The sequence below is a fragment of the Hetaerina americana genome, unplaced genomic scaffold (assembly GCF_022747635.1).
Source record: "Hetaerina americana unplaced genomic scaffold, ioHetAmer1.1.p SCAF_8, whole genome shotgun sequence".
NCBI lineage: Eukaryota > Metazoa > Arthropoda > Insecta > Odonata > Calopterygidae > Hetaerina > Hetaerina americana.
Genome location: NW_027287427.1, coordinates 59,614,281 through 59,627,101, shown reverse-complemented (window position 1 = coordinate 59,627,101; position 12,821 = coordinate 59,614,281). Strand labels below are relative to the sequence as shown.

Below are 12,821 nucleotides of genomic sequence, written 5' to 3'. Positions count from 1 at the left end.
AATTAGAGAAGCAATTGAGATCGCAAAAAACCAGGAGAACATTAACAGAGATGAAGGCTGCCATCTCCACAACGTGTGGAAGAGAGTTCTCTGGAAACAGACCAATCAGCGAGCAGCCACTAGACAGGACCACCTATATAAGGGTGGCAAAATTCTGAGTCCCTCATCTTCGACCTGAAGACGCCAAATGCAAACTCGGCAAAACTGTTGTCAGCATCAAACGACGACCCAGTGAAACCCGAGAATGCAGAATTCTTCAAACCACCGCCGCGAAAACCTACGCAGCCATATAAGCCAGCTTAAAGTAAAAAAAAATCCAATTTGATTCAAATTATTCCAAATTTACACACTCTTCATTCTCTTTGGCAGCAAAATAGAAGATTTGAATGCTTTGAAACATGTCCCTGGAAATATTCAGATGCATTAGAATTAATAGTGCATCAGAATGAGATATGGAAATAACTGAAAGTGATCAAAACAAAAATCAACGTTAACTTTGTAATCTTATAAGAGAAGCATAACATAGACAGAGAAACTAATAGTAATTATATTGAATTTATAATAATAAAACACATGCAGTTCTAACATTCAGCCATTCAAACTAAATGAACTTGTTCTTTTAAAGCATATCCTTCCAATTCATTGCTGGTGAAGGTTGGGTTAAAATATACACAAACAGAGAAAATAAGGGGACCAAGCTTGATGTTTAGAAAAATATGTATTTTTAAAAACCTTGCACATTAAAAAAGCCCTTGACATTTGAAAACAAATAGGTTCCTACCAGCACCAAGCAAGGGTTCCCTACCCACCCTTGACTCTTCCCTCCCCCACTTCCTCTGACACTATACAACACTGGGCACATTCTTTAACCAGAAGCCATGTGCTTTATAAATTTTACATGGAAAACTAAGCTATGCTTTTTCTTTCAAACATCAAAATTTTTCCACAAAGTTAAATAGGATAAACTTAATCTTTTTAAAAATAAAATTAGAGAACTTTTATTTTCCAGTTCATTGGCAGAAAAATGCTGGGAATGGATCTGATGCATGACAGAACACAATTAAAAGGATATACTTCAAAAGGGAGTTTAGAATGTTTAGTTACACTGGTATTCTTGAAACAACTTCAACTGAGTAATAATCAGAGCATTACAGCAACATGCATTACACATTTTAAATTAAGATATTGCCTTTTGCGGCCTGAAATGAAATCTTCAGGAGTTTCTGAACAAAGATATTGACTGTACACGTCTTTATTTTTTTCCACAAACATTATTACGTAGGCAAGTCAAATGAAAAAAATAAACATTTTTTTACATGCGATATTTAAACAAAAGTGGAACACGAGGGTGTCATTTTTCAACAGTCTCCCTTGATACTCAACACACTTTCTCCAGCGAAATGTGAAGTTCACGGATTCCTTTGGACAAAAATTCTTGAGATCATAAGTGCAGCCACTCTTACACTGCCATCAAAGTATCAAAGTGAATATCAGTGATAGTTGCAACTGTTCCACTCCAAGTATGAGGTCGAACATTGTCATGTTGCAAAATGACACTTGCAGTTAGACATCCATGTTGCTTTGATCTGATTGCAGGCCAAAAATGATTTTTCGACATATCAGAATATGACACACTGGTGATGGTGGTTCCCCTAGGTGTATAGTGCTCCAAGATAATGTCTCATTTATCCCAAAAGAGAGTCAGCATAACCTTCCCTAGCTACACCTAGACTTTTTAGGTTTTGATTATGAGAAATGGCACCATGACTTGCTTTCTCTCTTGGTTTCAGGCTGGTGGTAGAGGAACCAGGTTTTATCTCCTGTAATGATTCTCGTAGGGTAGCCATTACCTTCTACATCACCAACCTTACAGACACTTCGTAAAACTTGAGCATGTCATGAATGAAGTTATGTGCTGAGCCAAGACTAATGATCACATTTGAAGTTATTTCATCCACAGTCATACAGCCATTATCCATCACAATGGCTTCATTTGCTACAATAGACTGATGCTCACAATGCTGTATGCCTGACCTAGGAGGGGAGCATCTACCATGGAAGTCACACTATTTCTGAACTTCCAACTCCACTTGTACTCTTGCTGTAGTGATCAACATGCCTCACCACACTGGACTTTCATTCACCAATGGATTTCAATAACTTTCGTATCTTCATTGCTCAGGAAACATGACAGAAAGTTGTTCTTCGTTGGCCCATGTCGCAAGCGGAGTAGCCATTGTAAACTGGTATTGTAGCAGCGCTTTGCTTGCCTGCAGTATGCTATCACCTGCTGGGCATTCTTTAAAGCATTGGTAACAGTACTTTTGACTTACACACCAATGGCATGAGAAGTCGAATGCTTATTATGTTTTAATGATTTCCATTTGACTCCCCCTCGTAATATCTAGGAATTCATATATTAGTGTGCTCTCGATTTTTTTACAAGAGAATGATGGGACTGAGGCAGACTACCCACATTTTTTATCTTACAACTACAAAATTCCTCTTCTATATGGACATGAATTATAAATAGTCATTTATGTCCACATTCATGCATGATAGTGGAATAATAAAAATGAGAGTAAAAAAGAGGAATATGTAGTGAAATGGAAACCTACACGACTCACCCTCGCGTCGTACACTTTCTTGAGAGCATCATATCGTATGGATCCCAGAAAGATCACACCCTGCACTGCTCCCTCTCTGTCTGAAGCAACCAGCTCCACACAAACCATCTCCCCATCCCGCACCAAAATATCACAGAATATCTGTAAAGATAAAAAATGTCTACGTTGCACATCCAGATCCTTGAATGCCAAAATATAACTTCTTAAGCAAACCTACTTAACTGAAAAGAATCAAAATAGTTTTCACAGAGGGTGGCGACAAAATATTACACAGATAGAATCAAACCTTGGAGTAGTTACTGTATTTCCCAGGCCATGAGGGACACCCTGATTTTTCAGGATATAATTTATGAAAAATACTGGGATCAGAGAGAAAAGATGAAAGTATTTTTATGTTAACACTTATTACGAGGAAAATTGAATTGTTACACTGAAAAATAGCAGCTACACATATATCAACATTTATTCACTGTAGAATCCCAGAAATTTATCACCACTGGACCAAAACTCCTTTCGGCTATACATTCAACAGATTCAGGCAAGATGCAGTGGAAGTTCATAATTATGAGAAAGCAGCTGCCTTGTTTCCATGTTCTGAAGCGTAATTCACAAATCAGAGTCTAAAGGTAAATCTGTACAACAACCTTCTTTCTTAAGACGCCATGACATTATAATCATTTTAACTTTTATTCAACAATTGACTTCTTTCATTATTTTTATATTATCAAAATTTGTATTAACAACCATTTTCTATGCCCTTACAACATTTTTTACAACTTAAGGTTGACTGCCAGTAGACTTCAACTTTATGGGGAGAGATACAATGCATGCATGCACCAGCAGAGGTAACGTCAGAATTAGCCCAACGCACACAAGTTTCACAACAGAATCAAATGTGAGATATAGCTAAACGTGCTTAAGAACATACATTGACGATTTATCAGGGAATTTTTTTAAGAAGTACTTTAAATTAAAAACTATAGCTTACTACTGACTCAAAACAGTGATATTATTGACATTTGGAATTACAGCAACTGTATTCTATGCCTGATATGGGAAAAAATACATAACAGTAATTATTTTTCTGGTGAATAGGCTTGTGCATAGAGGCCAAATTTATACCCGTGTACTACAGGCCCATTAGATGCAGATTGATTTAGAGTAAAAAAGGGTATTATCGCATGGAAAATATGGTAAATATCCTAACTGCACAGAATCTTTATATGACATTATTTTTTCATGATCCATACAGCTCTCTATTTGAATCACTCTTATCAAATTCTTAAAATTTTCACTAATATTTAGCTTTTGAGTCTTACTTGATCAATAAATACTGAAATAAGACAGCTAGCTTAAACTTCCAAGGTGATTTATCTTGCCTAGTGTACACCTTTTTATAAAACTGGCTAAACACTGCCACTTGCTTGATTAAGGTTTCATAACACATTTTTCTAGGCAAATTTAAAAAATCTTGTAATTAGGATCAGGATAGCCACCCGGCATAAATTTATCACTCAAACACCATGTAAATGATAAATTTATTTTACAAAACTTTTTCTATAAGAAAACTAACACCTACATTGAAGTAGGAATTAATCTAAGAAACTTTTCAAACAACCTTGAGGAGTAACACATGGAAAAATGAACTGTAATTACTTTTTAAGTGGGTTGTTAGTTAGAACTACAAAACCACTAAATTAAATTTAATAAGGCAAAGATAGGTCTGGATTTCAAAATAATGTGAGGCATGTCTCTCGAGAAAACAAAAAGGGGTTCATCCGGAAAATAAGTGTACTGACTCCTGGGCTGGGCACGCCGCTCCAGGTGCGCCCAGCACCGCTCTGACGGGCTGCGATTGGAGGGGGGTATGTTGGCAAGCGACGCTGAAAAAGGCAGTCGGCTCTGAGCTGTGGTGTAGTGAGGAGCTCTGTTAACGCAAACCTCCACGCTCGACCCACGTCACGGAACGCGATGCCGAAGTTTTTGGAGCAGCGTTATTCCATCAAATTTGCGGTAAAGCTTGGGAAATCGTCTACCGAAACTGTCGGTATGATTAACCAGGCTTACGGGGAGTCAGCCATGTCCAGAAACATGATCTTTCGGTGGCACAAGGTGTTCGTGGAGGGCAGAGAAGAGGTCGACGACGAGTCTTCGAGAGGTTCCCGATGATGCCTTCGCGGGAGCGTTCCAGGAATGGGAACGCCGCTGGAACAAGTGTATCGACTCACAAGGGTCCTATTTTGAGGAATATTAGCTTAAGATATGTAAAAGTGTAATACATTTTTTTTCCTGAGCTCAGTACACTTATTTTCCGGACGAACCCTGTATTGAAGGTCTCATTTCATGAGTCAATAATTATTACTTTGCACATTGAATAATTAGTGTGATATGCATAGGATAAAAATTAGCCATAAGAAAATGATGAAAGTAATCATATTCTAAAGAAGTAGGAATACTAATAAAAACATTAAAGTTGAGGGACATCGACCAAAAGAGTTATTCCAATTCAGTCATTCAGGAAGTGTTCAGCATTAGGGTGGGTAGAGTATTAGGGACATTTGAAGAAGAATGGCTTTAGATAAGGAGGCTTTTACGAAGCAGCGGAAGTTAAGGGAATTCAATTTTAGTAAACAGTTAAATAAAATACTATGGAAACCTTTAATACAAGCGTCCTTTTATAAAGTGCAGTATTGTAAATTTTGGAAAATTAAAGAGGCAATAGGATGTAGGTGAATTGAATTTAGGCTTTCAACATGATGTTACAGAGTTGAATGGAAAAAAATGGATGGAAAAAACTAATAATAACTTTCTAGGCACAATAGGGGAAGAAAGATGGTTGTTCAGAGGAATTTAAAGAAGTGAACACAGGAGAGAAATATGCAATAGAATGCTGAAAACTTTAATAGAGGGAAGGATATGATATGCATTTTGAATGGAATAAAGGGAGGTATGAAGTGTGTAAAACTAAAGAATGAGTTCTCACAGTATGTCGCATGGGATTTAAGGATTCAAAATATATATTCAAAAAATTAAATGTTCTTAATATTTTATCTAAGAATATATTTGCCATGTCTGTCTTCATTAAAAATTATATCCATCTCTCCAACGCAAATAGCAATATTCACTCTCAATTCAATTAGAAATCATCACAACATCCACACAAGTTAACATAAATCAGCAATTTCACTTAAAAGCCCAATGGCAATGGAGGCTAGAATTTATGACAAATCTCATTGAAAATGAATGATAAATTATGCAATTTCAAACTGAAACTCCGTAAAATCCTTCGATGAAGTTTTATTATTCATTGAATGTATATTTAAATGACAAGCAGTTATAATGCATTGGGTCTTAATTACATACTTTAATGCATATGCTCTTTTTTGAATAGATTCATAGTATCCAAATGTACCTGTATTTTGTACTTTTCTTTGTATTTAACGACTCCTGTATCTTCATGTTATGTATGATCAGTGAACAATAAAATATTACTGTCATTTCTTGTTCCATGTTAGTTATGACATAGAAGTACAGTAGTAGGGCTTTAAATCAATTGACTACTGCAAACAATAGCTTCATCAAAGCCCAAATTCCAGCAGTGAATTTTTGCATAAAAGCACAGCAGAAGACCTACAGATCAAATTGATCAAATTTTTCCATTGTAAGATAACAAATAAGTCAAGAACAGCAACGGTGGTGATCCAGTACACAAGGAAGGAAAGGAGGACCAAGATATATATATTTCTAAAATAATCCTGGTGAATGACTAGTGACAAGAAAACAGAAATTCTGCTCAGTCTCACACACAGTCATCTCCTAACCTCATCAAAGTTGTCCACCATGAAGCAGATGTGAGGGTATGTCATCTCCTCTACCTCTCCTTTGGTATCCATCCTCCGACGACTGGGTGAAGCATACACTTTCTGCAAGAGGAAATGTGGTAGTAAAATAGGTTGCGAATAATGATGGATTGCATTGCTAAACAGAACGCATCAATGTAGGACTACTCATATGCATTGATACAAAAAAAGAGATACGTTAAAAAAAGCACAGAATACACAAGAAACACAAAGAAGATAGCAAAAGATTACAATTTTTCAATAAAGAACTCATTTAACTATAATAAATTATGCTAAGTGACCTTCTACAAAATTTAATTTTTAATCTAGTAAGAAAGACAACGCATTTAATAGATTTAGGAAGGCAATTGCTGGTTTGGTACGCTGAATAGTTAGGACCCCACTTCGGACATGACAGGTTATAACATACAAGGGAGAAGTTAAATTTGAAGACACACAAATATTATGCTACCAGGAAATCTGGTAGATACACCAAAAATGACTTCAACTGACTTTATTTGCAATGAGAATGCTCTTTAAGTTACTCTATAAGATTAAATTTAATAAAAGATGGATGTGAAATGCATAGTCAAGCTTGAATAATGATACACCTAATAATTTACCACTCATTTTAGCTTCAAAAGAACACCCTCCTATTAATGTCAAAGGTACCAAAAAACATGCCTTCGCACATGAGTTAAATTAAAAAACATGCACAAAAGTTTCAACAAGGAATGGATGGGAATAATACTATTCCCATTAATTAAACACTCCACATGAGGCTTAAAAAGTTGTCATATCTCCATATGGCACACCTCTCATCCCTCAGCCTACTTGCGGTCATTAACTTCTTCCAGCTGTAAACCACCCATAAGAGAGAAAACTATGGTTAACAATTAGGAAAAGGAACTAGTGATAATGTTTCCTGGGGATCAGTCATTTAAAGCAAATCATGTCCAATGCATCTATTAAGTTTTCTTGGAACATTTTACCCCAAAACGTATATAAAGCACAAGTTTAGCAATTTCATTCTTAAAAGAGACCTGGAGCAAAATTGGCAAACTGAACACTGCGGTCCTAATAGTGATTTTAGGCAAACAAAAAAGTTTCTCTCTTAGGACTTGCATCCCATTAGACATTTTTGCCATGAAGACTATATGCAAAACAATTAACTACTCAGATCTGAGTTCTAACATATATATGGCACCTCCTACCTTGGTGAGGATCAACTTTCTTGGATCCTTCGGAGTTTTTAATGCTGATTTCAACAGTGCTCAAATCTACAAATGATAGTCAAGTTACCTGTGAATGTCTCTTCAGGACTTGCAGCTCTTTTGGACTTGTGCGAGTGCAAATGGCCAAAGTGAGAGTGTAATCAAATTGGTGGACAATGAGGTTCAGGTACACGGTTTCTTCCCAGTCAATGTCTGGATCACCTATGGGTAATTTTCGACTGTCTTTGCGAAATACTTCAACCTCTGTCTGTAAAAGAAATATTTTTCATTAGTCCTTCTCCCTTTATTCTGACCATTTGAACCCATGACCTTTTTCAGCTAACATCCCTGTTTCTCTAAAGAGAAGGCAACTTATCCAAGCAAAAACTTATCACTCAAATTCTCTTAAATTGGCACATTAATCACTACAGTAGACTCTGGTGGGACCAGAATGTCAGTTGAATAAGCAATTTAAAAATGAGAGAAAAACTTACAACATTCATTTATGGGGTACAAATTGAGTAAAATATATTAATTTTTTATTCACTTAAAATATGCCATTTAATTCAGCAATTTAAAATATATCTTTCAAAATTGGCAATTTCAAGTTAATGCCAATTTTTATTCCAAACAGAAATTCCTCATTTTAATCCAAATTTATTTCAAATTTAAAGAAGCATGAATAACATAAGATTGGGACAGAATTTTTAATCACACTATGAAGAAAACATCAGCTTCCAGATAAAATTACACTACTTTGCAGACAAAATATAGAAGGTATTAGTTATTAATTGGTGACCAACCATTTTAGGCAGTTTTTGGATGGCACAGACCTAACATCTCTACATTACTTTACTTCATCTAACAAGACAAAACCTGACACCACAATCTACATTAAACTATTCTTCAATTCAGCATTATTTTCTACATTCATTCATTCCATCCAGTATGTTAACCCTTTTTCCTGCCTTGCCTAACATACTACCCTTTATCAAAGTCTTCAACATTCCACCGGCAATCTATATTCTCTGCATCTAACTTTCCAGCCTCTTCTGGATTTCTCTCAACCAACATCTATTCTCCCAAACCAAGACTAGTACTTGGTTTGCTTTCATTTCGGTTCATTTTCCTGCACACCCACATTTCAAAGCCTCCAATCTATGCCTATCATAATATAAATTACAGATTCAGATGCGATTTGGTGGAACTGTTCCATAATAACAGAGACAAAGACTACTACAATTTTCCAAGAAATATTTTGTGGAAAATTGTAGTAATCTTTGTCTTTCTTATTATGCTTATCATCTTTCTTCAATGAGCATTTTCCCCCACCATTGAAAACCACGCCCAATATTAAAGTTTAGACAATCCATTTTCTATAATCCTTAATATCCCTACCATCAATTCCCTCTTCCTTGTGAAAGCTTCTTTGAATAATGCAATTATTCTTCTTATATCCCTCTTACACTGACCATTTTGGACGAAATTATTTCCAAGACGAGTACACTGTTCCACCTGCTAAAGTTTATTATAAATTCCCCGCCAACTTTCATCCTCACATGCCTCTTTTATAATTTCCTCCATAAATATGTTGAACAGCACAGATGATAACTGACACCGATAATACTCATCTCCCTAACACTGCCCATGTGAATTATCCATCCACCACTTGCACCTGAGCAGTCGGAGACATGAGCAGGTTGTAGCTAAATCTCCTAGCCCTCCAATCTACTATTTTCTGCAATACAGTCATTAATTTTAACCAATTCAATTCTACGAAACACTTTCTAAATATTCAAACAAAATTATCCTGATTGTATCATACAGGTAATCCTCTCTATTAGTGACCTCAATTGGAATTGATTACATCATCAGGACACTTTTCATAAAAACTGCATCAATCTCACTCTGTAGGTATTTCACTTCGATTCTGTCCCACCAGTTTAAGAAGTTTAGGATTACAATTAAAAATGGAACAACAATTCAATAATTCTTACTCAAGTAGTAGTAGTTTTTGTGGGAGACAACTTAAAGCCGAGGTCATTTGCGCCATTAGGGTCAGACAGGAAAGGGTGGAGATAAACCTGGCATAGGCATCAGCCTACTCTCAATGAAAGGTGCCAAGGGGTCTGCAGCTTAACGGCCCATCTGACGGACTGCATACTCAAAGTGCTCTCCACAAAGCACCTCAAGTAGGGATTGGGATACCAATGAAAATATCTGCCAACTCTGGGATTCAAACCTGGGCCTTCTGGGTGGGAGGGGGATCGAGATGGTTTGGGGGCTAACGTACTGGCTTCCCACCCTGAGGGCCCGGGTTCAAATCCCGGTGGTGTTGAAAATTTTTCAGAGGTATCTTGATCCCTACTTGAGGTGCTTTGTGGAGGGCACTGAGTGAGTACACCATCCGTAAGATGGGATGTTAAGCTGCAGACCCCTTGGTGCCTTTCGTAAAGAGTAGGCTAATGCTGACGCCGGGTTTCTTTCCACCCTTCATCCTTTCCTGTCCATCCCCTATGGCACAAATTACCTCAGCTGTCGGTCGCCTCCCCTAAATACTACTACTACCACTACTCTGGGTGGGTAGTTAGTATATTAGCTACTACACCATACCAATCCCCAATTCTTACTCAAATTCATAAAAATTAAGAATGAGGTATCTTTCTCCATGTGAAATTATATTTTGTCTTCTTCATTTTCATTTGTATGTATTAAGTGACTAATGTGCACTCAAAGTAGTAAGGTAAAGGTGAACACACTCATCACTGCTATTGGTCTAATACAATAGCTTCTTTGATTCTAACTGAATATAACATTATAATTCAACAAAAATTCACATGGACTATAATTAATAGCAACCAAATTAATCAACTCAATTAGGCAAAACCAGAAATTATCTTGATTTGTGGAGAGCAATAATAATTTTAACAAATGTTCCTTATGAAACACTCTCCATTCTCAGGATGTCACTGCGTAGGTTGTTTTTCTGACAAGTTTCGCCCGTGTTTCAACAAGCGTCTTCAGGTCGAAGACGCTCGTTGAAACACGGACGAAACTGTTGCCAGAAAAACAACCTACGCGGTGACATCCCGAGAATGGAGAGTCTTTCATCTGAATGCCATGAAAATCTACAATCCCAAATGTTCCTTATATTTATAAAACAAACATGAAAGGGCCCTACTGATCAATTAAGCTTCAAACAAAATTTGCTCGTTCAGGAACATGTAAATGTGTGTAACCACTGAATTATAAGCAGAGTGTAACTAACATTTTCTTTTAATTCTTTAACATTCTCTTTTAACAGTGCTTTCTAATAATCATCCAAAAAAAATGAGAGTACCATCAGACTAACCAATGCTGACATTATGAACTTGTAACTCGTGGAAATATTCTTACCTGGGGCAAAGTGGCAAAAATGATTGCTGAGTTTAGAAGTAGATAGCAAAGATCTAATCAAGTAAAGATCTATTTCCATGACGTCCATTTGCAAAATATTAGAAAAACTAATATCCTTGCAATTTAATAAAACGCTACTTCACCTTTAATGAGGCAGCATGGTTTTGGATAAAATTCAAATGCTAAAAATGCTTTAATATATGCTATTTCAAATTTTGACTTCACTTCACCTGAGTATGAAACCAGCGAGCCAGAGTTAGATTTGAGAAAAGCAGATCAACATTCATGCTCTACTGGTACAGATGGAAAAATTTGAAAGATGCATTTCACTTAGGTTTTAATATATTTAACAGAGATACTAAAATGTACAAATTAACAACTATATGTGAACTCGGCAGAATAATTACTCGTTCCTCAATGATTCTGTTCTGGATCCAATACTCTCCTTAATTCATAATTTTGACCAGAAATCTTAATCTCCATGGGTGAGTGGTATATGCACGAGAAGCAAGTATATTTCATAAATTTCACAACTACTATCAATTGCAAGATGACTACTACTTTCGATTCAAAGTCCATAAAAAATGGGCTAACAGGAGATATAACATACATTGTAAGATTTGAAGTAGGAATTAACATCAAGCAACAAAGAATTGGTGACCAGAAGTGGGGATATACTTGCAATATTGAAAAAATAATTTAAGCCGCCAAACCGTAAGTTGTGTAAGAAAAACCCTAAGTATATAACAACACCGCAGTCATTTGGGCAATCCGTTCATTAAAACATTTTTTCCTTGATCTTGTAGAGTTGGCGACCATACCGCTGACTACGCAGACAAGCAATACTTGTAATCCACTATTGGTGGATAAAAAGAACACGTTCGAATACCTCATACTTAGGCAGGTAACGCGAACTCCCTTTGATATGCCTCTTTCTAACGAAGAATAGAAGGTCATCACAGTCGATGCAATTTTCAGCTTGGAACAGGAAATGCCTCACAAACAAATCTGTCCAGTATGTGGTTCCCTGCAACACCACAAAACCTGAATCTGCAACAGGTATAAAAGTAGCGCTAAATACACAGAAAAAATATATTGAGAATTACTTGGAAAATAAGTTTAGATTGTGGAGAATATGAAAGATAGTATTAGGCATTTTACTCTTCACAGATAAAAATGGGGATTAATAATGAAATTTCGAAACTAGCATACAACCGGTGTGAAATTCCTACACTTCCAAATATAAAAATTGTTTCTATGATTATTCATTGCTCTCGATAGAGGATGAGAAAATATCGGGATAAGATGACATTAAATGCACATATATAACTGAAAGCGTATCAAATTCACAAGAAATAATATTCTATAAGTATAAAGCTTAGGTATGTTTTAAACAATAAACACACCATCTTTCATTAACTGTCTCATTTCCTTAGTTCTCTGGAAATTAATTTCTTCCAGTAACTGTTCAAGCATAGTAGGTCTATTCAATGAGATCGACATTTCGCCAAAAGCCATACACTAGACCTTCAGATATGCAAACACCAGGCTGCCGACAGGTGTTCAGCCATACAAGTTAACGAGCAATACACAATTCCTTTCGCTTTCAACTTTCGTCGATTCCATTGAATTCCTTTGGCTACCGTTCCAGTGATTCCAGCGGTCCGTGTTGTTAGTACCAGTTTCAATTCCCTCCGGTGAAGGAACCTATTCCGTCCATTCCAAAATTTGTGGAAGTTTGAAGA

The 12,821-nt window shown here is 36.3% G+C and overlaps 1 protein-coding gene across 1 annotated transcript in view; it reads right to left on the bottom strand.

Annotated features, from left to right (window-relative positions):
• LOC139697603 (uncharacterized protein KIAA0930 homolog) overlaps window positions 1-12,820 on the bottom strand; it is a 34,882-nt gene extending 22,062 nt beyond the window's left edge. The window contains exons 1-5 of the mRNA XM_071596385.1: window positions 12,483-12,820; window positions 11,966-12,126; window positions 7,769-7,948; window positions 6,449-6,550; window positions 2,628-2,768 (exon numbers count right to left, since the gene is read on the bottom strand). Of these exons, the coding sequence (XP_071452486.1) occupies window positions 2,628-2,768; window positions 6,449-6,550; window positions 7,769-7,948; window positions 11,966-12,126; window positions 12,483-12,594 (696 nt within the window). The 5' untranslated portion in view covers window positions 12,595-12,820. The remainder of the gene's footprint in view (window positions 1-2,627; window positions 2,769-6,448; window positions 6,551-7,768; window positions 7,949-11,965; window positions 12,127-12,482) is intronic.
• Window position 12,821: the final 1 nt, after the last annotated feature.